General features: G+C 38.1%; 6 protein-coding genes, 1 non-coding gene and 2 pseudogenes across 13 annotated transcripts; 4 read left to right on the top strand and 5 right to left on the bottom strand.

The window, feature by feature from the left end:
- The first annotated feature begins 685 nt into the window (after positions 1 to 685).
- Positions 686 to 2,360, top strand: LOC148930204 (bifunctional nitrilase/nitrile hydratase NIT4A-like). Its single transcript, XM_089067643.1, has 4 exons — positions 686 to 845; positions 938 to 1,117; positions 1,455 to 2,030; positions 2,108 to 2,360. The coding sequence occupies exons 1-4, from the start codon at positions 734 to 736 to the stop codon at positions 2,233 to 2,235; spliced, it is 996 nt and encodes a 331-aa protein (XP_088923769.1). The 5' UTR covers positions 686 to 733; the 3' UTR covers positions 2,236 to 2,360.
- A 1,106-nt stretch (positions 2,361 to 3,466) lies between these two features.
- LOC148930203 (bifunctional nitrilase/nitrile hydratase NIT4B-like) lies at positions 3,467 to 4,958 on the top strand (annotated as a pseudogene). The gene is made up of 4 exons (XR_016137046.1): positions 3,467 to 3,562; positions 3,634 to 3,811; positions 4,138 to 4,616; positions 4,692 to 4,958. The product of XR_016137046.1 is annotated as a bifunctional nitrilase/nitrile hydratase NIT4B-like (transcript).
- A 762-nt stretch (positions 4,959 to 5,720) lies between these two features.
- LOC148930202 (bifunctional nitrilase/nitrile hydratase NIT4B-like) lies at positions 5,721 to 7,352 on the top strand (annotated as a pseudogene). The gene is made up of 3 exons (XR_016137047.1): positions 5,721 to 5,926; positions 6,040 to 6,221; positions 6,428 to 7,352. The product of XR_016137047.1 is annotated as a bifunctional nitrilase/nitrile hydratase NIT4B-like (transcript).
- A 45-nt stretch (positions 7,353 to 7,397) lies between these two features.
- Positions 7,398 to 10,030, bottom strand: LOC148930201 (uncharacterized). Of its 3 annotated transcripts, none has more exons than XM_089068241.1 (4): positions 9,854 to 10,030; positions 9,315 to 9,691; positions 9,104 to 9,214; positions 7,398 to 8,625 (listed from the first exon to the last, which is right to left on the bottom strand). In XM_089068241.1, the coding sequence occupies exons 1-4, from the start codon at positions 9,885 to 9,887 to the stop codon at positions 7,624 to 7,626; spliced, it is 1,524 nt and encodes a 507-aa protein (XP_088924367.1). In that variant the 5' UTR covers positions 9,888 to 10,030; the 3' UTR covers positions 7,398 to 7,623. The 3 variants fall into 3 exon arrangements, with proteins under 3 accessions (XP_088924367.1, XP_088924368.1, XP_088924366.1); XM_089068242.1 differs by having other exon boundaries at positions 9,315 to 9,676; XM_089068240.1 differs by having other exon boundaries at positions 9,315 to 10,030.
- A 3,343-nt stretch (positions 10,031 to 13,373) lies between these two features.
- LOC125209265 (F-box protein At2g27310-like) lies at positions 13,374 to 14,576 on the bottom strand. Its single transcript, XM_089067376.1, has one exon. The coding sequence runs from the start codon at positions 14,519 to 14,521 to the stop codon at positions 13,553 to 13,555; it is 969 nt and encodes a 322-aa protein (XP_088923502.1). The 5' UTR covers positions 14,522 to 14,576; the 3' UTR covers positions 13,374 to 13,552.
- A 2,893-nt stretch (positions 14,577 to 17,469) lies between these two features.
- TRNAL-AAG (transfer RNA leucine (anticodon AAG)) lies at positions 17,470 to 17,550 on the top strand. The gene has a single exon. It is a non-coding gene; the product is annotated as a tRNA-Leu (tRNA).
- A 474-nt stretch (positions 17,551 to 18,024) lies between these two features.
- Positions 18,025 to 20,880, bottom strand: LOC148930199 (Leucine-rich repeat (LRR) family protein). 3 transcript variants are annotated; one of them, XM_089069155.1, is made up of 10 exons: positions 20,679 to 20,880; positions 20,522 to 20,593; positions 20,355 to 20,456; positions 19,903 to 19,984; positions 19,746 to 19,802; positions 19,561 to 19,625; positions 19,383 to 19,478; positions 19,182 to 19,268; positions 19,016 to 19,096; positions 18,025 to 18,920 (listed from the first exon to the last, which is right to left on the bottom strand). In XM_089069155.1, exons 1-10 carry the CDS (start codon positions 20,775 to 20,777, stop codon positions 18,261 to 18,263), a joined length of 1,401 nt encoding a protein of 466 aa, XP_088925281.1. In that variant the 5' UTR covers positions 20,778 to 20,880; the 3' UTR covers positions 18,025 to 18,260. The 3 variants fall into 3 exon arrangements, with proteins under 3 accessions (XP_088925281.1, XP_088925283.1, XP_088925282.1); XM_089069157.1 differs by having other exon boundaries at positions 20,355 to 20,402; XM_089069156.1 differs by having other exon boundaries at positions 20,355 to 20,447; positions 20,679 to 20,878.
- A 602-nt stretch (positions 20,881 to 21,482) lies between these two features.
- Positions 21,483 to 24,991, bottom strand: LOC148930198 (mRNA-decapping enzyme-like protein). The gene is made up of 8 exons (XM_089069158.1): positions 24,773 to 24,991; positions 24,430 to 24,470; positions 24,257 to 24,306; positions 23,697 to 23,841; positions 23,530 to 23,586; positions 22,718 to 22,808; positions 22,029 to 22,427; positions 21,483 to 21,746 (listed from the first exon to the last, which is right to left on the bottom strand). Exons 1-8 carry the CDS (start codon positions 24,932 to 24,934, stop codon positions 21,690 to 21,692), a joined length of 1,002 nt encoding a protein of 333 aa, XP_088925284.1. The 5' UTR covers positions 24,935 to 24,991; the 3' UTR covers positions 21,483 to 21,689.
- Positions 24,992 to 25,351: 360 nt separating this feature from the next.
- LOC125209264 (casparian strip membrane protein 3-like) lies at positions 25,352 to 26,521 on the bottom strand. Its single transcript, XM_089068948.1, has 3 exons — positions 26,190 to 26,521; positions 25,990 to 26,113; positions 25,352 to 25,719 (listed from the first exon to the last, which is right to left on the bottom strand). The coding sequence occupies exons 1-3, from the start codon at positions 26,468 to 26,470 to the stop codon at positions 25,504 to 25,506; spliced, it is 621 nt and encodes a 206-aa protein (XP_088925074.1). The 5' UTR covers positions 26,471 to 26,521; the 3' UTR covers positions 25,352 to 25,503.
- Between the last annotated feature and the right edge of the window lie 95 nt (positions 26,522 to 26,616).

Below are 26,616 nucleotides of genomic sequence, written 5' to 3'. Positions count from 1 at the left end.
GTATTTGGGTACCCGATACGTCGGGTATGGATACCCGGGGCGGGTATTGGAGTATCCGAAAATATATAGGGTCGGGTTTTGAATAGATATTTAGAAGATTTTTGGGTTTGGATACCCGGTTTTTTGGGATCGGGTATCCACGGATACCCGTATTCCCACCCCTATTAGCCCGTGTAATATAATAAAATCAGTATGCCTCCACCCCGCAGCCTGCGTAATATAGCCGCAGACCTGGACCGAGCGTAAGTAAAACATGGGCCGCGTTTTAATCTCGGCCCGAACTGTTAATTTATCTAAGTCTACCCAAACATATGTAATGTTAAATAGTTTGAAACTTTGAATTGTTATAGAAACAGCCAAATGGTGAAGAGGGTGGATACATGCACAATAATATGCATAACGACATTGGCCTCTCTTTGAATTCAAAAGTTTCTACTAGGTCTTTAAAATACTGCTTAGCCCTTGGATTCTAGTACAAAATTGTCAATAATTTCCCTACTTTTAATTGAAAATAATCATTGATATTATCCCAATCAAACGCATCTTCCATTACTTTGTTCTAAACAAATTAAGCAGCCCACGTAGTCGCATTACTTTTAATAGCAAGTTGTTGAAGTCGCATTTTAATAAACCATGTTGCTGATCAAAGCAGCCGCGCCTTTCCTATATAAATAAAATGTGTCTACATATGAATAATCAGTTAGCAACAAAACCCACCACCACCTGAAAAAATATGGCATCAATTCAAACTCCGACCGTGAAGGATGAGGCCGCCGCCCCGACCACAGTCCGTGCCACTGTTGTCCAAGCCGCCACTGTGTTCTACGATACCCCTGCCACTCTCGGTTTGTACTAATTTGAAACATTTTGTTTGTATGGTGTAATTCAACATAAAAAATTACTAACATATACACATTTTATTTTTATGTGGAGGCAGATAAAGCAGAGAGGCTGGTAGCCGAAGCAGCCTCGAACGGTGCACAACTGGTGGTGTTCCCTGAAGCATTCATCGGCGGGTATCCCCGCGGATCCAACTTTGGAGCCACCATTGGCCACTTCAACCCCACCGCCGCTGAACAGTTCCGCAAATACTACGACTCTGCCATCAACGTTCCCGGTATATATTTACTCACTCACCAATACTAGTATTGGTTTGGTGCAAACCACACTATAAAAACTTATCAGCGAAAATTAGTAGATATAGTTTGTCGCTATTAGTAGCAGATTGGCAGCAAAATGTCCCCTAGTAATTTTACCAGTCGAAATTAGTAGCGAATTTATTTTGATCATACATCGAAAAATAAGTAAAGTTGCAAGCAATATATAAAGACTACCTCAACTCTATTAGAATGAGACATTTTTAAAATTGTTCCAAAAACAAAACCATGAGAACTTAAAATAGTTCAAAGCAGATGTGAGACAACATGATACTAATGTGGAGTTTTGTTGTGCAGGTCCAGAGATGGATCGGTTGGCGAGCATAGCAGAGAACTACAAGGTATATCTGGTGATGGGCGTGATCGAAAGAGAGGGATACACCTTATACTGCAGCGTCGTCTTCTTCGACCCTCAAGGATGCTACCTCGGCAAGCGGAGGAAGTTCATGCCCACCACGGCCGAGCGCATCGTGTGGGGCTTCGGAGACGGATCCACCACTCCCGTGTTCGACACCCCCATTGGGAAGCTGGGGGCCGTGATCTGCTGGGAGAACAAGATGCCCCTGCTGAGGACAGCGATGTACGCGAAAGGGATCGAGATATACTGCGCGCCCAATGCGGACGACAGGGAGGTGTGGCAGCCAACGGTGAGGCACATCGCCATAGAAGGGGGCGTGTTCGTGCTCTCCGCGTGCCAGTTTTGCCTCAGGAGGGACTTCCCGGCCCCTCCTGAGTACTCGCTGGCAGAGTGGGAGAACGAGCTCCAGCCGGACTCTGTGGTCAGCGCGGGGGGCAGCGTCATCGTTGCCCCCTCCGGGGAGGTCTTGGCGGGGCCCAATTTCGAGGGGGAGGGACTTATCACTGCTGATTTAGGTACATTGTCTTGGCTTGGATTACCTTAAATTTAATAATCTTACAATCTTGTAATGATGGTATTTGTTTGTGTGCAGATTTGAAGGATGTGGCGAGAGCAAAATTCTCTTTTGATGCTGTTGGCCACTATTCTAGACCAGATATTCTCAACCTTATTGTCAATGAGCGTGCTATGAAGCCGGTTTCCTTCACTTCCCACAAATGAAACTACCATTGCATTCATTTTCTTGTGTTTTCTTTTCTTTAATAAATCACCTTGTAAGTTGTAATGTCAATTTGTTTGCAACTGTTTTATATCAGCAGTTGAATGTGTGGATATTTGATGCGTAATTTAGAGCACAATTTTTACAAACATAATTTAAAAGCAAGAATCACACAAAAAACATGCCTAAGGTACACTAAACTCTATGATGGAAATCACTACACTAGGAAGACAATTTGGAAATAAATTTTCCTTTCCTTTCTCTTAATTCTACAAATTTTTGAAATCAGTATCTCAAGAGCTAAAAATATATGCAACGCCTTTAACAGTGTAGTTAGATGTGAAAAAAAAAAGTAAAAGCAAAAGTGCTAGAGAATTACATACTCCTCCGTCTTACCATAAGTGATGAATTTTTTTTGATCACAGATTTAACGAAATGATATTTACTAGAGTGGAGTGAATGAAGTATTAGAGAGGAAAAAGTGGGAGAAATAAAAAGATGGAATAAAGTAGTAATTAAGTTGGAATAATATAATAAAGATGAATTAAGCAAGATAGGAAAAATGTTTTATTTTTTTGCTAAAAGAAGAAATGAATCACTCATAATAGGACAATCCAAAATGGAAAGTTGATCAATTGTGGGGGTGGGATGGAGGGAGTACAACATTTAACCCATGGTGCTTTAATGTTGTGAAGAACAAAATTATTTTCAAAGGAAGAGATAAAATAAGTTCAGAATGAGAGAAAACTCCTAAAAACGTGTAAAATTATATTCCGTTGAATATTGTTGCTAGAGCATGTTAAAATGAGCAGTAAAGTTGTTGGAGTAAGCGATCATCACTGTTTCCGAAAGCATGTTGTTTTTAGGTGTAGACATTATGTATCGATCAGGAAGAATAGCCACTACTCCCTGCGCCTGCTGCCATTAATAGCTCCGTGAATAATTGTGGTCTTATATTTCACTATCTTCTTTCACACATATTTTAAAATATAAAACTAATATATCAAAGTATAATTCGCATTCAATTAGATGGATTAACGTGACAAGAAAGTCAGGTCAGGCCCACAGTGTCAAGTGTTGAAGAAAGAGGCAACTAATGAAGAGGAGGATACATGCACAATAAGTTTCAACTTTACAGTAAACAAATTAAGAAGCCGACGATTTGATATCGTAATCGCTTACATGTGATTAATGAAAGCGGCCGCCGTCTCCATATAAATTGAACCAAACATGATGACTTAGCAATACTTGAAGATATGGCTTCAGTTCCAAGTCCGGCCACGGTTGTCCAAGCCGCCACTGTCTTCTACGACACCCCTGCCACTCTCGGTAACTTTTATTCCTTGCCCCAATCCAATCCAATCCAATTTTATACACATTTTATTTTTATGTCGAGGCAGATAAAGCAGAGAGGCTGGTTGCGGAAGCAGCCTCAAACGGTGCACAGCTTGTGGTGTTTCCTGAAGCATTCATTGGCGGGTATCACCGTGGATCCAACTTCGGGGCTGCCATCGGCCACTCCACCCCCACTGCCGGTGAACAGTTCCGCAAGTACTATGACTGCCATCGAAGTTCCCGGTATATATTTACTCACTCAGCAATACTAGTATTGTTTTGGTGCAAACCACATTACAAAAACTTATTAGCAAAAATTAGTAGCAGATATAGTTTGTCACTATTAGTAGCGGATTGGCAGTAGAATGTCCCCTAGTAATTTTACCAGCCGAAATTAGTAGTGAATTTATTTTGATGCCTGGATCAGTAATCGATAAATAAGTAAAATTGCAAGCATATATAAAGGCTACCCCAATTCCACTAAAATGATGTTCCAAAAACAAAACCATGAGAACTTACAATAGTCTAAAGTAGACAACGTCGTACTAATGTGGAGTTTTGTTGTGCAGGTCCAGAGATGGATCGGTAGCAGAGAACTACAAGGTGTATCTGGTGATGGGCGTGATCGAGAGAGAGGGATGCACTTTATCCTGCAGTGTTGTCTTCTTTGACCCTCAAGGCTGCTAGCTCGGCAAGCGGAGGAAGTTGATGCCCACCACAGCCGAGCGCCTTGTTTGGGGCTTCGGGGGACGGATCCACCACTCCCGTGTTGGACACCCCCATCGGGATCTGCTGGGAGAACAAGATGCCCCTGCTGAGGAATCGAGATATACTGCGCACCCACCGCGGACGACAAAGAGAGGTGGCAACCAACGGTGAGGCACATCGCCATAGAAGGGGGCGTGTTTGTTCTCTCTGCGTGCCAGTTCTGCCTCAGGAGGGACTTCCCGGCCCCTCCTGAGTACTCGCTGGCAGAGTGGGAGAACGAGCTCCAGCGTCATAGTGGGACCCAATTTCAAGGGGGAGGGACTTATCACTGCTGATTTAGGTGCATTACCTTGGCTTAACTTACTCAATTTTAATAATCTTACATCTTGGAGTAATATTAGTTGTTTGTGTGCAGATTTGAAGGATGTGGCTGGAGCTAAATTCTCGTTTGATGCGGTTGGCCATTATTCTAGACCAGATATTCTCAACCTTATTGTCAATGAGAGAGCTTTGAAGCCGGTTTCCTTCACTTCCCACTAGTTTAATTGCCTTCAGTTTCTTGTATTTTCGTTTCTTCTTGTCTTGAATATCAACTTGTATGCAAAGAATGTATGGTCTCTCCCCATACAACATATACTAAAACTATGGAGTTTATACACGTGGCCTAGGAAAAATAATGTTTTATGTTCTGTTAAGTAACAAATTTATATATATTACTATCTCATGGTTATTCATAAGCTAAGTTGTTAGTGAAGGACTGTATATTTCCATTAAATTATGATTAAAAAGCAATATAATGATGAAAAAAAAAGGACATTTATTAACTCCAGTAAATGACAACTGTGACAAAAAAATGATAGTGAGGTTAGCAAATAGTTTAATGCCCTGAATGGCCTCATGAACAAAATAGTCTCGAGACATTTTAAAAGCGATCATTCCGGTTGATCGCCAACTTTGTAAGCTCACCGTTCCGACTCCAAGCCGAGTAATAAGAGTTCAACATAATTTTAGACAAAACAGTTCAACAAATCAAGCATATAAGTCTCTAAATACCTCATTTGACGTTACTTTTCTAGCTAGTGGATTTTTCAACCAAAGAGTGCATTTTATTTTTCTTGAGTTCGAGTTTACGACTGAACACCCAAGCCCATCAACTTATCCCTTACAACAAGAACAAGAAAAGCACATTATTATATTATATAGACTTGGATTTTAGTCGACACTATACTAGTCGATAATTTCCCTAGTTTTGAACAACTAGTTTAAATTAATCATTGATATCACACAATCAAACCGATCTTTCATTAGTTTGTAATAAACAAATTAAGCAGCCAAGAGTTTGTCGTATTTAAATTAAGCAGCCAACGATTTGAATTCGTAATCACTTACATATCAAGTTATTGAAATCGGGTTACAGTTTACAATAATATATACCAAGTTGTTAAAATCACATCGCCGCCATGTTCCTATAAATTAGCCTCTTCCTCAAACCAAACATGATCATTTAGCAACAAAAAAACCAACACCACTTGAGAACATGGCTTCAGTTCCAACTCCGACGACGGTGAAGGATGAGGCCACCGCCCCGACAACCATCCGCGCCACGGTTGTCCAAGCCGCCAGCGTCTTCTACAACACCCCTGCCACTCTCGTTTACATTTATCATTAACTAGCCGGCCCCAATCATTTTTTATCATATAACTCCAAGATAGATGAGTTATCTACCCTAGCAACCGAACGCTAATTTTATTTTATGACAAAGCAGATAAAGCAGAGAGGCTGGTGGCGGAAGCAGCCTCAAATGGAGCACAGTTGGTGGTGTTTCCTGAAGCATTCGTCGGTGGCTATCCATGTGGATCCATCTTCGGGGCCACCATCGGCCACTTCACCCCCGCTGCCGGCGAACAGTTCCGCAAATACTACGACTCCGCCATTGACGTTCCCGGTGCGTATTTACTCACTCAGCAGCAATGCTAGTATAAAATTGTGTTGGGATGCAAACCATATTCCATACTGGGGAACTAGTAAAGTTGCAAACAATATATAAAGACGGCTCTAACTCCATTAGTATGAGGCTATTGGGGAAGTGTCCAAAAAATAAAGCCGTGAGGACGTAGTCCAAAGCGGATAATATCGTGTTGTGATGTGCAGGTCCGGAGATGGACCGGTTGGCGAGCATAGCAGAGAACTACAAGGTGTATCTGGTGATGGGAGTGATCGAGAGAGAGGGATATACCTTATACTGCAGTGTTGTCTTCTTTGATCCTCAAGGCTGCTACCTCGGCAAGAGGAGGAAGTTGATGCCCACCACGGCCGAGCGCCTCGTCTGGGGCTTCGGTGATGGATCCACCACTCCTGTCTTTGACACCCCCATCGGGAAGCTGGGCGCCGTGATCTGCTGGGAGAACAAGATGCATCTGCTGAGGACAGCAATGTACGCATAAGGGATCGAGATATACTGTGCACACCCAACTCAGATGACAGAGAAGTTTGGCAGCCAACGGTGAGGCACATCGCCATAGAAGGGGGGCGTGTTCGTGCTCTCTGCTGGTCAGTTCTTCCTCAGGAAGGACTATCCGCCCCCTCCTGAGTACTTACTCACAGAGTGGGAAGACGAGCTCCAACCAGATTCTGTGGTGGCCGCTGGGGGCAGCGTCATCGTTGCCCCCTCAAGGGAGGTCTTAGCCGGGCCCAATTTCGAAGGGGAGGGACTTCTCACTGCTGATTTGGATCTGAAGGATGTGGCGCGTGCCAAATTCTCGTTTGATGCTGTTGGCCACTATTCTAGACCGGACATTCTCAGCCTCATTGTCAACGAGCGTGCTATGAAACCGGTCACCTTCACTTCCCACAAATGACACTACCATTGCATCAGCTTTCCGTGTCTTGTTGTCTTGAATAAATCACCTTGTAACAATAAGCTCAATACAGTGTAATAACCAACACTATATCGGCATCCATCTGTGATGGCTTTGTACTGTGTTCTTCCCTTCACAATATCCCATAAAATGTTAAAAAATCATACTACTATGAATGATATGATGTGATGCATACAATTGTGTGCTTTGTTATGTGAGTTATGGCCGATTTTGTCGTGGTATCATTTTCTTTGAACAATGAGTAATGCCAAAATTCAGGCCTTCAGTCAACTTCTATTATGGTAGAGTTATAAAATGATCACACAAGATCAATGATCAATGGAGTTCAAAAAAAATATCACAAGATATGACATTTGATTGCCTGCAGACAGTAGCTTGATTTATACAATTGATTTCTGCAAAGAAAGAAATACGAACTCATTTTCCAGTTCCTGAACAGTTGCAGCAAAATCCCAAACTCTTTCTTGCTCATTTTGTGTTGTATTCAGATAACAATGACACCTGCAGTTTCTGGTTTTGAATGAATGGTTGCTTCTTGGATATTCTCCCTTTACTTGTTGTATCAACAAAGTTCCTTTTAGATCGATTTTTGACAGCATCACCCCATATCAAGCTCTTGCTGATTTCCTCCATGCTTAATTCAATGGAGTGGAGATCACTATCATCTGATTCCTCTTCTTCTTGATTCACAGCTGCACCTTTTTCTTTACTTTGGTTTTGTTGTAAGCCCTGAAACGTTTCCTTCAACATTTTCTCAAGCTCGTTGGTTTTGTCCTGCCTAGGAGAGCCATCCCCTTCTTTCCCGCACTTTGTGCCTTCTAAATAGGCCTCAACCTCATTCCTCAACTTGTCAACAAGGGCGTTCTTCTCTTCATACAGACACTTAGCATCGGAGAGCTTCATCTGCACCCTCTCTTCGCGTAGCAGATCGGCCAAATGGAACATCTCCCTCTCTTTCTCCACTTCTTCCCGGACTTTGGAAAATTGCCTCTTGAGGTCCCATACGCCTCGTGCCAGCTCCTCACACACTTGCTCCACCTTTCTTCGTGCCTTCTTCTCGCTCTCTAGCTCCTTGGCCGTCCTTGCAAGAGATGCCCTTGTCTCTGCTAATTCTGCCTCAGTTTTCCGGTTCAGTTTCTCAATTCTACGCCTTAGTTTCTTCTCTGTCTCGAGCTCTCCAACTGGGTATGGAACAGCATGGTGAATGCCATTTTTGGGCTGCTTCAACACGTCATCAATCACACTACTCTCCGTCTTCGTCTGTCCATGGATTAGCTTACTCACTCTTTTACACGAGCGGTCAAGTTCAGACCCCAGAGCTGAGACAAGCGTTGAGCTTATACTCTCGGGCTGCTCAAGACCCCCAACGCGACACAATACATCAAGCAGCTGCTTAGAAGCAACCAGACCCTTGTATACATCCTTGAGATCATTCTTCAGCACATGGACATGATTTTGCTTTCCATCAACCTAAGGTTTATATGTTAGTCAGCAACACCACTTTCCAAGCACACACATTCGAAAGAGAAAGACAACGATGAAGGGCACCATAGTAGCATACATGACTCATCTTAAGGTTCTCATTGTTACAAAACTTAAAAATACGTCCGAGAATAAGCTGTCATCTTCTTTTTGGCCAAAACAACATACTAATATCTCATCAAGAGCTACCCCAAAAGAAACTGACATCAACATATTAAGAACCACCAAAATGTGCACAGACAATTCACTGTAACTTATACGAAAGTGTAGCTCGAAAAAATTGCCAATGCAGTTAAAACATTATCCAGTCGATTTGATTAAGCAACGAAACCAAACATATTTCCTATACAGATATACGAGCCCTAAAACAAAGCATATGAAGTCGCGAGCAAATGACACCAGGAACGCCTTGACTATTGAAAATTAACTACAAATCATTAAAGCTAAATAAATCAAAGAATTATACGTGTTCCATGGAAGTAGAATTTCTCAGATTGCTACTAGCTCGCTGTGGCTTTTGGCAATCAGATGGCTGTCTTCTTCTACAGCTGCACAGTTTAGCTGGATCCAACATCACCTGTAATGGAAAACGATTAACTAATCTGGATATACATTCAACTCCAGTGACGAATCCCAGAAAAGAAAACATTGAAATGCAGCTATAGTGTGTGTCTCACCTCAGAAACAGAGCTCAATTTAGATGACTCAAAAATCCTCTTGTTTGCAGTGTTTTCACCCTCCGAATTTTCCATTTTCAGTGTAGGCGAATGTATCCCATCAACCTCCCACAGAAGAGCAGCGAGTTTTCGCGCCGACACTGACAAATCCCTGGCATTTCCCCCAAAGAGAGAGGCTTGCAGAGATTGAGATTGAGATTGAGATTGAGATTGAGAATCAATCATTTTCCAAGTCGGAACGGGAGTGGTGGATCCCCTCCTTTTCCCCATCAAAAATGTGCGCTTCAACCTGTAATTCTGCGACGGAGACGACGATGAGAGTCCTCTCTTCCTCACCTTCCCCTTCTCTTCTTCCATTTTCGCTTCCAAATTGAACCCTAAGGCGTCACGAATTGATAATTTGGGGGAATGTATATTCGAATTAAAAGAAATTGAAAATAAAAAGCGAAAGTAGTCGTGTGATTGAGCAGCTCTACTTTTGATTTGTTTAGTGAAAGAATGATCGCATTCCCAATCAGTCAAAAAGGGATTCAACTTACTATAATCAGCCGCGCCTTTTGCGGTACTACCCATTCATGGCGACCAAATGTAGAGAGAGAGTTGCAGTGAGTGGTAAGTGTCAATTATTGAGATTCATATGTACAGCTGGAGAAGAAGGCCAGATTTGCTGTTCAGCGACACACCAAACCAACCTGCTGTCTTTTCCTTATTTTTGGCCAAGTAACATAAAATTGATTAATAAATTAGAACTATTGTCATTTTCTAGAATAGAACACAAACACATGTCTCTGACCGATTTCATTGGGAACCATTCATTAGTGGCACTGCCACATGCTATCATAATCTCAGATGTCTCATACATTATTTGCGTAATCATTTTTAATTTCGTATACTCCTAATTGAAATAGTACGTCAATAAAATAAAATTGTAATATATATAATTACAATAATAAAGTTAATACTATAATTAAAACTCCATCCTAACGCCCTACCAAAGTATATAAAGCTTCGAACATATTCACTTATTTACATCTCAATTTCACTAAAATTCTAAGGAAATCAGGCGATGATTCAACTTTCTTTAATAAAAATGATTTGTACATTTTTTTCTTAAATAAACAATAGAGTGATCATTGATGTAATACGGGCGCGATTAATTATACAAGAAAAGTGCAGTTAGAATATATCCTAAATATACACGTATGTCTTTTTTTTTTTTATGGGTAAATGACCATAAAATTTAAAGGCACGCACATTAGATATTAATATCTCTAGCGCTCCTTGGCCAATTCATATACCTATATACTATAGTTCTAATACTTCTACAATTTCCTTAAATAAAGAAAAGCTACCATAAATTATATGGGGCTGTTGAGAATTGGACCAAACGTATGAGTTTCGGCAAATGGAGCCCAATTGTTTTTGGGTTTATACTTTATACACAAATGGAGTAGTATTTTTGTGTCACCTAGTTTGTTAGGGGTTTAGGTTTCAATTGTAAATTTTAAACCAAATCTCATATCCTCTCCCGCACACCCAAACCGTGGTTTCCTAACCACCTTAGAAAAAAATCATAAAAAATAATCACATTACTCCATTTTAATTCAAACCATCAAAATTACTCTCATACCAAAAATAGAATGTTTCTCCCAATTTATTACCCGTACTTTTATTATTATTTTCTTTCTCCTATTTTATTTATTTTCTCTCTTTTCTCTCATATTTTATCAATTTAATTATAAAATCTGTGCGTGCATCGATAAAGACTATTTTTGAGTAATACTACCATACAAAATTTTCTCATTCTCATGTCAGTTTCTTTTCAAAGTATCGGACAAAATAAGGGAAATGCATTTAGTACAGATCGAGAAGTGTACATCATTAAATATTTTAATTGAGATAATAATAAAAAAACGTTAAATTAAGAATATAAAATACTCCAGTGGCCAGTGGCCATTCGTGGTGATTTTACAAACGTACGTGTTGCACGCGTACGACTTCAAAATAAAACACGTGTTGCTCAACATAAGACACGTGTGTAATGAATCTCACATTTACTAGTACAAAATTGATTTCTGCACTTCTCTCTGCAGACACTCTGCTCAAGAAAACTGGATCCGATTTCTGTACAATTTCTAACTACTTTAGAATTTGTATAATCAAAAGCTGGAAATAAAATCATAAACTTTGATTAATTTTTTCATAATTTTGAACAATAAATTTAGACAATGAATTTTGAAAACCATCCACAAAATTGTACCCAATCGTCTATTCTTCCTTTAGCGAAAAAATCTGTTACATTTTCTACTTCATGTATATTTAGACAATAGTATTGGAGGAAATCTTTTTTTTAGTAGTTTGAACTTGTGCATATATAAATTCTGGTTTGTAACTTTTTAAAAATATATAAATTCAATATCATTTGAACTTTTAACTGTTTCAAACTTGTTTAAATGAAAATATCTCTAAGCCCATAAATGGTATTTTCATCCAAAAATATTTAAAACGATAAAAGTAGCTCAAACGATATTGCATTAAAGTTAGTAAATCTTTAATACCTTTGCAAAGTTTTCAAACAAAAAAAAAATCCCTCGTAGTACTACGCCTTAGATTGGAGTCATATATGCAAATTCTACACATATAATCTCTCTAATACTAATCATCTTCTTGACTAAGGGAAAAATTATGTAAATAAATTGTTTTGATACCATGATTTAAAGAGAATTGATATTAAATGTAGGAGTACTACTTTTCGTTAAATTTCATTTGTCTAGTTGGATATGTTAGCAATGCTCCTTTCGTCCATGCAAAATGTTCAGATTTCTTTTTTGGTTTGTTACACTTAACATATTCATTATATTTATAAATAAATATCTCTTTCCTCTCTCCTCATTAAAGTTATTCAATTACATTTTTCTCTCTACTTGCTTCACCTAATAATTTCTTCTAAAATTTTGTGTCGCTCAAGAATGTGAACATTTTAAATAGAACGGAATGGAGTACTTTTTGCAAAAATGATTTAGTAATGGAATGAATAATTTTGTAACAAAAAATATTTTCTAAAGTATAATTTGGAAATTATTGCGTAGAAGTCGTGCACTTAGACGCCTTAAAAAATGTTACACTTATTCCCCTAGCAAAATATAAGATGACATATGGTTGTCAATGAAAATCAAATAGCTAGATTTTTTGAGTGTATTGAAAGAAACCAGAAACCAGAAACCAAATTTAATTAAGTGGCTTGCGTGTACCTTATGCATGACAGATAGTACCTAAATAAAAATATCATTATAGCTCAAAAATCAAAATCATACTTATGATGTTATCAAAATTAATTAGTTAGGAAACAATAAGGTGAAACTTTGACATCATATGCCCGCCTTATCTCAAATCATTCCATCTTTGACAAGTTTGGTGGCATTTTAATTTCTTTATCTCCTTTTCAGTTTTATATATAATTTCGCCTTCTGTTTTAAATTGCAAGAATAAAATAATTAAATCTTATAAAAAACATGAGATTTTGGTCAGTATGGCTTTTTCTTATTCTTTGAATCATTTATTAATGTATTACATGTAGGTTGTATGGAGTACTTCTTATTAATCTAAAATTACGTCATCAATTATATTGCAAATTAAAATACTGGGTCATGCATCACTAATTGCATCAAGCTAAAGCTAAACCATGCATACGAGTCAAAAAAATATAATTCCAGATAACCACGCTAGTAACAACCTATCTATGGCTATAGACTGTGTATATTTTAATTAAACCTAATTTAATTTGGAATCAATGAGAGTCTCATGAAAGAAAGATGCATCTACACGGCGGAACTTAAACTAGAAAACTGATTCCCTCGCCACATTACTCTACCTTGAGTCGATAAATCAAAGTAAACAAATACAATATTAAATCATTAATCTTAATTAAGCATCTGGTATAATAGTAGGTAATTAGCACCCAGAAAATTATATATGGTGATTATGATTTTGTAACCATAGGGTTTGGCATGAACTTAGTTTTTGACTTGATGATGAAATAATACAATATCAAACCATGAATTAATGATTCATGACCGCACCAAACGATCTTAATTAGCTGGTGGGTTTCATTAATAATAATAATCAAGCTTATCTTTATCGTCACACACCAAAAAAAATGAATACAATCCTTTTCCGAATATTTTACCCGTTTTAACTGTATTTCCTTTTTTAAAAAAAATCTAAATTCAATATAATTTTCATCTTGACAAAACAAACGCCCAAATCCCGACGAAAATAGCAACTCCGGCGGCTATGCAGACCATGTCCAAGCTCCTCTCTCTCCTCTGCTTTCTCTCTCTAGACTGTATCTTCATCCTCAAAAACATCTCGAACGCCTCCCTCTGCGCCTTCACCTCACTCCTCATTCTCCGGCCGTCCATGGTGGCGTCAATTACCCCCAAACTGTCGGCTCCGGTGAGGATTTTCCCCTCCATGTCTTCGATTTGCATACTTATCTCTCTAATTTGGAGCTCGCCGCCGTCCTTCCCGCCGCAGGTGAGCACCGCCGCGCACTGCACCGGCTCCCCGTCGCCGGCGTCGACGACGGTGGCGTAGCGCAGCTGGATGTCCTCGGTGAGCCAGTGGCGCCGCGCCTCCACCGCGGCGGCGCTCGCGATGTTGACCGCGCGCCTCTTCCGCGCGTCGATCAGGATCCAGCTCACCCTCAGACGCGCCCTCGCGAGTTCCATGCACGCGCCGTCGAACTTGAGCGGCGCGTTCACGGCCTCCTTGGGGTCGACGAGGTCGATCCGGAAGGGGGAGCTCTGGAACCACCCCGAGAGGGTGTCGGTCTCCTTCACCTTCGAGTAGATCAATCTGTCGTCGCAGTAGACGTCCACCGCGGAGATCAGTAGCTGCGTCGGCGGCGCGTGGGGGGCGCGGCGGCGGCGCGTGGAGGAGACGGAGGGGAAGGAGTCGGAGTAGAAGGAGCGGTGGGCGGAGGGGAAGGAGGAGATGGCGGCGCGGACGGCGGGGTGGGCGGTGGAGGGCCAGGTGGAGTTGCAGATGTGGCGCCAGAGGAGGTCGGAGGAGGAGAGGGAGAGGAGCTGGGAGGAGGCGCAGCTGGTGGAGGCGAGGGTGGGGCCGTCGAGGCGGTTGAGGATGTGGGATTGGATGATGTCGGGATGGAGGGCGGCGATCTCGGCGGTGGTGGTGGAAGGCATCATAATAATAACGGAATGTTTGTAGGAATGGTGAAATGTTTGCTAGTTTGGAATTGGATTGAATGGTTAAGGGAAGATGAATTTGGGGGTATTTATAGGGATTGGATTGGTCAAGGATAGAGTCAAACGATATCCGTGGCGAATCCCACGTTTTTAATATTCTTTTTATTTTTGTTTTTATTTTTTGGAATTGAAAAGTAATCCCATAGTTGTTAATGATCATGACCCACGGCTAACCCATTATTAAACTTACTCTATAACAGTTGCTTCAACGAATTTTCATTCATTTTTATATGTTTTTTTTGTTTAAAAGTCTCGTCAGTTGTAATGAGCTTAACTGTGTAATTTTTGAATCTTGTTGGAAATTTATGTTTTGTTTAGTGGACTGTAGCTAGATATGTATTGAATTTGACAAGTCTTGATGATGGAATTTTTTAGCTCAGTATATACACAATGGTGACAAGTCTTTGTACGTAATATAAATATAATCGCGTATATATAAATGAAATTCTTGCAATATTAAGGTGCAAACTGAACATAACTGACGGAATTAGAAATAGAGAAAGAAAGAAAGCATTTTCAAGGCGGTAATTAGTGGCAAAAACAATTGACTAGTATTTTACATAGAGAGATATTATATTTATAAAAACCTGTAATACTAGTGCAGCCTCAAACTTTAGCAACAATGTTAGATTATTTTAATAATCAAGTATAGATTCGTCTTGCCTAATAAAAAGTAAATACAAATTCCATCTAGTTTTAGTAGACAAAATCTGGAGCCTGGTCAAATTAACAAAAATCTAAGGACTTGTCAATGGCATGGACAAATTGTTCAGTAAATAAAATTACATTGTACTAATTTGTACAACTTAGTATTTATAATTATAATTTTCTCTGATTAATTTTATGAGGGTTGGCCTGAAAGCATATAGCCATATAAGCTGTACGTCTTTTTTGAGACAACAGCAGAATAACAAGAATAACATACATTCCAAACTCTTAATTATTACAACTCTATGCAATTTTTATTGGATTATATATATGGCATAACTAAGTAGTGTACTGAGCTGAAGTTTCACTTAATGTCTCCTTTACTTAGAATTTAGGTCAATTAAATATAAATAGGTTGGCAATTTTTAAGGTTTTTATATCCTTAGGACCTTAGCCTTATACTACTAAATGAAATTTCACAATGCTCGTTAGGCATTATAGAGTAAAGAAATTAAAAGGATTTAATTTCTCTTTTCTCTCTAAAGAAAAATAAAGGTAAAGGGTGTAGTCAAAAGTGGGTGTCCATAGACCATTAGTGGGATATAAAAATTCTTCAAATTCAATGAATTTGTCATTTTTTTTCTCCACTATCCATTTTCCACACATACTTCTATTTCATTACAAATGTAATTTCATTTCGCTTCATACTTCTGATTAACTTGGGTGGGCCACTTGTTTTAATTAAGCGGTTTCACTTTATATTCTTATCACAAAATAAAATCAATTTGAAAATAATGAATGTTTTAGCAAAGGAATCTTGTTTTTATCTTATAGAAAAATTGAGTAAAGCTCATTTTATGATTTTTGTCAAGAATAACTTGTTTAATAGTTTCAAATTTTTATACTGAAACTGACAGTCTTATACGCGTTAAACATGTTCTTACATTCAATATTTAGTGGAAATCGATGATAAAGATAGTGTACGTATAGCAAGTTAGACATGGATTTAGACTCAATTTGATTGGGTAGAATTATTATTTGGGCATGGCCTCGTTTCTTAGACGGCATTAATAACAATTTTTTGATAAATGAGTAAAATATTAACGTATTAACCCTTAGGCACAACATAGGAGTATAAAATTATGAAGCGTTGACAACTCACACTTTTATCGGGAAAAATATACTCCATTGACAAGACTACAAACATAAACAAACACAAAAATTTTAACAGTTTTACAAAAATTTAAATAGTTCTGACGTTTTTCGTATGTCTGGACACAAATTGAAAAATCTAACAGTCAAAGTCTACATTGGATTTTAAAATTTTAATAACGTAATCTTCTGTTCCTAACGACTACACAAAATACACAATGGAATTTATAATATGGAAGGAGGGATTAAATCAAGAAGATTGTTGAATAAATTTAGCTTGCCTGTCCTATATAATATGACAGCTTGCATTGAAAATGAATTAATATGTATATTAACATTATTTATTTCCAAGTCTACGTTTATGTATTAGCTAATTTCTGAATAAATAATAAATAATTATGTTAAACTGATTGCCAAATAAATAAGATTAGCGATTGGGCACGATGAGGCCACACTATGAGATTTTAAAACAAAAATTTTTTGTAGTGTTATTTTATTTTTAATTAAATCAATTGATACTATAAAATTCTGAATAGTTAGCTCATTTTGGGTTATCCTAATCTAACCTAAAACTTATATTTAATGCATTTGAACGCTAAACTTTACTAGTATAATTTATGACATATTAATATTAATCTGTTCATTCCATCGAAAAAAATAGTACAACTCCGTTATATAAATAAATTTACGTTAACAAAATTTGGAATAGGAAGTTAACCTTGATTTGACCAAAATGATGTTGATATGATTGACACATCATTTTATTTTATCATAATAATTTTGGTATGAGAGCAATTTTATTTCATGGTAATATTAAAAAAAAAGGAATGTTCATGTGTTCTTGTTAAAAAATTAGTTTGTGCACAAAACTAAAGAGTGATTAAAGTTGGCAATATTTTATTTTGGCAACTAACTCAATATATTACAACATTTAAAAATCATGTTAAAATTAAGAAAATAACAAAATCCATATACTATTTACCCAGTTAGTGTAAAATTTGTTACTAGGACTAGGAGTACTATAGTTCTGCTTCACATATTTAAATTGGTTATGATAAATAAATAAAAACACAAACTTTAATCAGATTGTTGAGATGGCCGAGTTGGTCTAAGGCGCCAGATTAAGGTTCTGGTCCGAAAGGGCGTGGGTTCAAATCCCACTCTCAACAAACTATTTTTATATTTTCTTATTTGTTTTTATTTTCTTATTTCATTTACTTTATCTAAAGAGAAAAGAGAAAGGTACTCTATATTCGACACGTGTTTAGCTTTTTTTAGCCATGTCAGGGTCAAGATATATTGATATGGACCTTTATTGTTTTTGACACTTAATAAGCATTAAATAAACTTTTCTTTCCTACTACCTCTTCTTCAGTGTGTGGAAAACATTTTTCGTGTGTTGAATAAAAAAAACAGTGAATCAGAGATCTTTTACCGAAAACTGAAGCCAAGTAAAGAAAAAGAATAAGGTCAAAATGTTTGATTTTCTTAATTAGTTAAAAGTTAAAAATGTATGAATACATAGTAACTAGAAAATTAACCAGTTTCAAAATTTAAGGTTATTGTAACATACTGGGAAGTGGCTTTATTAAATAAAGGTGAATTCAACTTTCTCCACATGTAGAATTTCAAACTAAAAAAGGTCCTCGAAATCATGTCTAGATTGATCGAAAAATAAAGGTTAACATTCATAGTTTTAACATAACATAATACATTTGTCAAAAAAACATACATAATACAAGGAAGAAACAATAGAATTCTGATAATTCCGTATGTCATTAGCATCCACCTATCATCAAACTAACAGGACCACAGGAGATCTATATAAGATTATTGCTTGACAAAATTCACCCGATGGAGATAATAAGGCACGAACAACTTACACGCCCCAAGCTGAAGGCCCTCCTAACCCGATTTCATCAACCTTTGACAGCTCAAGCAAATCAGGAACAGCAGCATGTTTCTTCTTGTTCTTCTTCTTGGTTGGGTAGGTTACCACCACACTCATATCATCGGTGCCTTGATCCATTTTGCGATCCAGCTTACTGTCAGCAGCCTCTGCGGGGTTTTCAGGAGCACCAGTTGGTAAAAGATCCATTTCTGCACTGTCAGTGTTATTTATGGTATCCACTTCGGATGTTTTTCTTGATTTCTTCTTCTTGTGCTTTACATCATTTGCTTCCTCATGGTTACCATTGAGAGACTCCACATTATTGATTTCATCCTGTTGCAACTTCGACCTCTTCTTCTCTTTCTTGGCTGACATATTGGCATTCTCAGCATTATCCATACCTTTTTCATCTTGTAGTTCTTTCCTCTTATTCCTTGAGCCCAGATCATCCGTACTTTCACTCAGAGGATGAGTTTTGTTTGACTTCTTGTTTCTTATCGGCTGATCTATTTTAACTTCACTTTGGAGATTCGGCTTATTACCTGCCCCGACAGATAAGCCAGCACCATTTTCAGGCACAACTTTTGCAGCTATTTTGTCGATTGGTCTAGCATTGAAGACGTGCAAATTTGGCAATAGCTTTTTGACCTGATAAAAGTGTTGGTTATACTGCCATTAGAGAAGTTTGATGGTAGGCATACAAACAAACACAAAAAGAGCTTATTACAGGCAAAAGAACTTACTTTCTTTAGCAAATTTTCCTTTTCAGCAAGAGGGTTTCCTTGCAGATTCAAATTTGTCAAATTAACTAATGAGGAAAGCACCTGGCGTCGAAATAATGATTTTAAGACCAGCGGAGAGCATACAATCGATAAGAAAAGTAAAACACGATTAAGGACATTGTGTCACCTTAAGATTCACCCATCTTGCAATCAAATTGTTTCCCAAGTCTAGATTCTGAAGTCTCACCAAATGCCCGAGCTCATCAGGAATAGTCTGAAAGAACAACAAAATAACAGCATTAACACTTTATTAAGGACCAAGCGGCTTGGAAAAATCATAATGAAAAGTCAACAATATGAGTGTTCTGGTAGTGGTTATGTATCATACCATAATTTCATTGTGAGCTAGACGAAGCTCCTTCAACTCCAGGCAGGATCTAAGAGATGAATCAATTTTTTGCAGTTGGCAGTTAGAAAGAGAAAGCTGCAACAAAAAATGGCTCTGTAAGATCCCTTATGGTCTCTACTGCTTGGTTGTAAAGATACTCAATTAATCAAGAGCATACTTTGGTGATTGATTTCAGTTTAACCAAAGATTCACCAAGCGAACTGATTGGGTTTCTGGACAATACTGCAGACGTATATTAGTCAGGAAAAACATATGTAAACTTAAAACATCAGGAGTCAACATAGGCTAAAACATTAAATAGGGCAGAATTTCATTTTCTTTTACAGTGATTAGAGCATGTACCTAGAGTGTTCAACTCTTTCATCTGATCAAGCTTGCAAACTGAAGTGATTTCATTGTCTGCGACATGAGGAGCAAAAAACTATCAGCACTTGACATGAAAATACTCCTATTGCAGTGTTACTTACATGAGGCAACACACTTCCTACCAAAGACCTACCATTCAAAATTAGCGCCCGCAGACTTGAGATAGATTTGACGTCATCCATTGACTTAAGTTTGTTTTTTCCAGCATTTAGTACCTAAACCAGAGATTCAAACTCAATCAAGTCATATTTTCAACACTAAACCGGAACAATGGACCCAACAGCAAAGTTATCGAACCACATTTGGACAAAGTATACTTGTAATCTAGTCATAATCTGAATAAATGGCATACAGGTTCAAGAATGAAAGTTCAACCATACTACAGAAAGTAAAAGCCCTATCAATTAATTAACCACTCTCCAAATTTAATCATGACAAGGTATGCAGTAATTCAGCTGAGTTCCAATAGCCTAAACAAAAAATAATACTCCATGATTATAAAACAGGAATTGATGGCATAAACTGGCACCAACAGTCAACATATTTAGGCTCCAAAAAATGTGAAATTACAGATAGAGCACCTACAGTGAGTTTATTTAGGCCATCAATGCCCTTCAAGCTCTCAAGCTTATTCTGCACAACTGATAACCACTTCAAATTGGTACATGACTTTAAACCCTGAAAATTCTAAGAAGAAAACTCAGAAAAAATCCGCGCTGTTATTTCTATTTCTGGAGTACAATATTCAGTACCTCAAGCGAAGTCAAGTTATTGAAGCCAAGATCCAATCTTTCCAGATTTTTGAATTCACCCAAACACGAAACCTAGCAAGCACCACAGGCAATACATAAGTAGATGCAACAGAAATTAAACGGATTTCAATAAGACATACTAGTATAGGATAATTACATCAGTAAGGGCTTTGTGTGTGAGAGTAAGAGAGGTAATTGAGTTGGGGTCGTTTGTGTTCTTTTCTTGCAAAATTTTCTTGGAGCTCAGCGCGGTCATTGTCAGGATTAGGGCTTTGGTTTGGCCTCCTCTGCATAAACCCTAAATTTAGTTATATGGGTTGACTGCTGTCGGCCGGAATTACTATTCGGAAAAAGAATTATGCTAAGTTTTATTTTTGCGGTCTCAATTTTCTCTATTGTATATTTGTATATATTAGTAGTAGTTCATAAAAATATTCTCAAGAATTATTTAATAACAATATAAATAGATGTGCATTTATTTACAAACTGTAAAGAAGTAGTAGTAGTAGCAGTAGTAGTATAATTTTTCAAACGCATAATTAGGAGTAATTCTATACAACTGGTTGTCTAACATTAACCACTATTCAGATCATAATAGTAATATTCTTTAGAAAAAAATGATTGGATTTATAGATCTCAAGAATAGTAGTATGAATTTTATCTATACGAAAAAGGGATTATTCCATAGTAGTAGTATTTGTTTAAGAAAGATCATGTTTTAGCATTAGATTTATAAATTGGCAAGCTACTGCTACGGAAATCAACTTCCAAAATGAGATATGCAGGGCGAGTTTAAAAGGTTGATGGCGAAATTTTGATCCGGTAATATTATTGCAAAATGTAGTAAAAAAAATGAACATAAAAACGTAGGAGCATTTTTGTGAACGAAAAATTTAAAAGTCCATAGCATATGTTTGTTTAGTTACATGATAATGCATTATATGCCAGAGTAAAAGCAGGCTGAACAATATGAAAGATCAAAGATGTAATATAGCAAGTGTGATAAGGTGGTTTGGAATGTACACAAACTCAAGATTTCCTTCAAAACTGAGACAAAACAAGTACTCATACTATGATACTAATACTCTCCCCTCCTTTCATGCATCCAAAAACCCAACATTTTACGCAGCATATCGACTGCAGACTTGTAAACAAGATACACACTCCATCAATCTTCAGTTGCATTCATCACTGCTCTGTAAACAATCTCGATGAATTGATTGTCCTATACAGAAATCCACAAACTTATCTAAATAGCAAGTCTCACAAACATGGCAGAGTGATAGGGAGGGACGATTAAATTAAAAAATGCTTATGGCAGGACAAAACATCAAGCTTGAAAATGGTTGTTACTGTTTAGTGTATAGCACAGTTTTTTTAACTAAATGAGAAATGACATAGCAGAAGATGTCATGTAAAAAATGATGCAAGAGTTGGACATCCATGGAGGCTAAAGCAATCATACCCATTGGAACGAAGTCAGGAGAAAATCGGATGGACCACATACCTGAATAAGCGATTGAAGTGCTTTCCTGACCTTTTCTCTGCTGAATTGCATGTATGTGGTAGCATAAGTTGGGGTGAGTGATTGTGGGGATGTTGGTGGTGGGAACAGTGGAAGTAAAAGTGTTCCGTAAGGCCGTTTCAGATTTCCAGGAGAAATGAGAGGAGATGTTGGTGGAGGGGGAGCAAATGAAGTTATGGGTGGCATAACATGAGAAGAAGAAGGACGTGGGCTTAAAAATGAAGATGGCTTCACGAGATCAGTCCTGCACGCCTTAGAAACCTCAGGTTCAGAGTTTTCAAGAACAGGAAATTTTACAGTAGGAGATGTCACAGGAGCTAGAGCTGGAGCTGGCAGTGAAGTGGGAGGATCAGAAATAAGAGCTGTTGAGGACTGGGACAGCTGCACATAAATTCTACATGAGGAAAAGTTCCAAATTCAAGGGCAGCATCTATTCGCTGTTTTCATCATTAATAACATGAGTACAATTGTATCCATTGTGCTCAGATAATGGGAGTCACATAAATATAAATTCTACTACTATACGGTTTGGAAAGAACCTAAGAATAGCTCTAACATAGTTAAGAATCTGCCTTCTTACTCGGCATGTCATTACTGATAAATTTTGCACCTGCTATCAGACAATAAGTTGCTAAAGTCAAATAATAAGAGTTACGGGTGGAAAATCATACACTGGGGACTTTTACACAAGATTGATCATCCTTTTCAACTTTAGCGATAGCCGTAGATGATGGCTCTAGGGTGTCATCCTTTTCAACTTTGCTGAAAAATGGTAAAATAGGAAGGGAGCTACTCAAAACAGTTTCTCACACAAAAAAGGCAAATCAACACTGAATCAAACATTTCTGTCTTCACAGAAATCTGGAAAGAAAGAAAGCAGAGCAGGCAAAGAAGTCTGATGGAGGACCAGTCCATATGACTAGATCAATATTGCAAGAAAGACTCTATCTTTTGCAGTAGCCATACATCAATAACAGAAGTGGGATTGAACATCAATGATTAGGTTGTGGTAGGAAAAAGTGCCAAAGTATCTAACATACTCATCTAGAACCATAAAAATCGGAGACAGGCATTGTGGAACTTCTATGTGTATCCAAAAGAAATATCCTAACATAAAAAGAAACAACCCTTCCGAACAACCTGGGTTTGGGGTGCTAAAGTTTCAGAACCATGGACAAACTAAAACAGTCACATATCCTCTCAACACACACGATTAAAACTCACCCTAGTTTTGTAGTATATCAAAATTCAACTACAGAATACGTAAAGAACTAAATATACCAAGCCCGTAACCTGAATCAAACGATCATTCTACATCAATACATAGTTGTACTGAGAGTTCTAAGCTAAATTAATGATGCATCAGGTCCATTGATATGCACAGTGCTCTTCCATGTACTAGAATTGAGTACAACAAACTAATACTACATCTTAGTGATTTTGGTACTATTTTGATTAAAAATTGAAGGGACTAAACACTTACATATCTCTTGATGACACTTTCAACTTTGTCGGCTCCTCGTGATATTCATTAAGTATCCTACAGCAAAATGCAACCTCCTTACTAAAGTAGTAAACACCTGCTCATATATAGGATCTTAACCTATGACAAAGAAAGAGTATCACAATATAGATAAAAAAAAAACCAACCTGCCAAACAGATTTGAAATCATCTCACACTCCTTCGTATCATAGAACCATATTCCATTTACCTCTTTACAGTGGTTTCTGTATAACACGTATGGACAATGCACTTCATACTCAAAATTTCCCCAGAGACTTTCCACCAGATTTTCTGCTTACAGCAACATTCCAGCCATTCAGTATATACTGATAGCCATCAAAGTAGGATATTTTTACCTTTTTATAGGGCAATTATAATCACATGTTTATACATTATCTGCTTATCTGAACTATAACTAATTCGGATAAAAGGTTGATCTCGGTGAGGTCAGTAAATCTCAACACTCAGGAAGATAAACAGACCTAACAACAACAATAGGGGTAGTTTGTGTTCTACGGTGGTCTTACATTGCATTGCAAGATAAAATTTGACTTGCTTACTAACTACATGTCCAACTAGTTCTTTTTAAACTGAAAATATGAAATTGATATATGCTTTTTTAATTCCATGTGTTGCTATACTATATTCTCAAAAATCAAAACCCGGAACTATTAATCAACAATGTACAAAAAGTTGAGTGCCTAACCTGTGCTTTTACGATTCATTACTAGAAACTGGAAGTGCGGTTCAGTATTCCTGAAACAGCAAAAATAGACACGATATAAAGAAATAGTGATTTGCATAATTGCATTTGCCCCATCCAATTCCTACACAAAAATCAAACGGCAGAACTTCCTTGAAGCCGAAGCAACAACTCACCTTTTCACAACGAAAAGTGTGCCTTGAACATTCTTCCGACTCTGTCAACAAAAATTTGTCACAATTGCTATCTCAAACGAAACAAACTTATCTAAACTATGCACAATCGTTTATTGCGCGCAATCGCCAAGGAACAATTGCATATGCGCTCGCACACACATAAACACTACTCACATAGAATTGAAGATGCACACACACGCACAAAAACTCTCACATAGAAACACACACTTGCGGAGGATCACAGAGACGTGAAAAATCAGGCGCACCTACGGAGAGCAGACACATAACGCGCACTAGCAGGAAACAAACAGTGGTGGAGAAACATAGACACACACGAGCATACCCACTCCAAAGTGTCGATGTCAAATTCGTAGATGGCGACATGAGTAGCGCCGGCGATGATCTCCTGAACGCAAGGATCGATCCTCTGCAGCACGGTGAGATTCAGATGTTTGGTGATCTTCTCATCCAGGATCGGTTTCAATTTCTCCTTCCCCTTCCACATTTCTCAGCTCACCTCTCCTTAGATATTTTCATAGTCGTCCAAGAAACAAATGCCGAGTTTTCCCTCTCCGTTTAATTAAATTACTATTAATTTTGGAGGGAAAACCAAAGTCAACTCAAGTCCATTACTCCCTCCGTCCCGATTAAGAGTCACACTTGCATTTCTGCACTCATTTTGTAAAATTAATAATAAATAGTTAAGTTGATAAGTAGTAAAATAAGATAGAAAATAAGGTATAGAAGAGTCTTCTTTACATTATTCTCTCTCTTACTTTACTATTTTTCCAGTTTAACTATTTATTATCATTTTTACAAAACGAGTGCAGAAATGCAAGTGTGACTCTTAATCGGGGACGGAGGGAGTATATGTTTGCATATGTAACATTTTTAGAAAAGCATATAACATTAAAAATTAATAGAAACACAACAAATTTCTTGAAATACTGATATTAAGAAAAGCCAAATTACAAGAGTCCTTATCTTCACAAATGAAAGCAAACAATATTTAAAAACAGCAGTGATATGAACACAAGGAGTGATTTTGCAAAAGCAAAGAGAAACATGTTGATGTCAGTGCCTGCGAAGAACGACGGCAGAGAGCACAACCAAGCAGATGAGGATGACAGCAGCTATGAAGGAACCTACGACGGCACCACTGACGCGCTGGCAGAAGTCGTTGAACTGCTGGCAGATGGCAAACCAGTTGGTGTTGGAGTTCCCATTGTGGGCCAGGTACACAATGGCCGCAGCCGCTGCTGCTGCCGCCATTGTGAGTGCCATCACCACCTGCATGCATGCACCGTGTTAATTAACTGATACTACCTCCGTCCTTTAAAAATAACAACGTTTGAAATGGTACGAGTTTCAGTGCACAAAGAGAAAAGATAGTGGACGTAGTATTAGTAGTGTTTTAGTTGTTCAAAAGTTTCCTAAAATAGAAAGTGCATAATTTTAAGAAACATGACAAAATGGAATAGTTGTTTATTTTTAAAGGATGGAAGTAATATGAAAAAACATAATCATCCATCGATTTGATTTGATTTGATTTGATCTTACGGTATCAAGGATGAGGAGGAGAAGCTTGACTCCAGCTGCGTGGGGACGAACAATGGCAACAATGGAGAAAGGCATAGATAGGAGCAAGTAGCCACTTGCTATAGCATTTGCCACCACGAAGAATCTAGAATGTTCCAATCCAAAACATGCATGATTAATAATTTAGTAGTTATGAAATACTAATGTTTAAAGGGGCTTACGTGAAAGTGGGGAGGTCATCATAGCTGGCTTGGAACTGGAAGAACTGAGTGAAGAAGGGAAGAGTCTGGTCGGTGGTGCCCATGGTGGCAGTGGCAGCTAGGGCGGCCACGAGGGCACACACCCTAAGGATGAAGTCGAAGATGGAAACTCCTCTCTTCCATGCCGGCTGCGGAAGTGGAAGTGGAACCGCCTTAGTGGTGGCACTTGCCAAGGGGACGCTCTTGTGCTTGGCAGAGTTGGATTCCGGGATGTTAATGGCTGTTTCACCGCTGTGTTCCATGATTTAATTTGAGTATGAGAGAGGATGTGAGATTGGAGGTTGGAAATTATGACTGCTTATGGCTCAATATATACATGCTTGCATGAGGAGCAGTTGATGTCTGGAGATTATGGGAGAGTAGGTTTCCTTTGAAACAACTAGGAATG

The sequence above is a fragment of the Salvia hispanica genome, chromosome 3 (assembly GCF_029641045.1).
Source record: "Salvia hispanica isolate PSC_SH4W2 chromosome 3, Shi_PSC_v1, whole genome shotgun sequence".
Taxonomy (NCBI): Eukaryota; Viridiplantae; Streptophyta; class Magnoliopsida; order Lamiales; family Lamiaceae; genus Salvia; species Salvia hispanica.
This window is presented reverse-complemented; position numbering and strand designations above follow the sequence as displayed.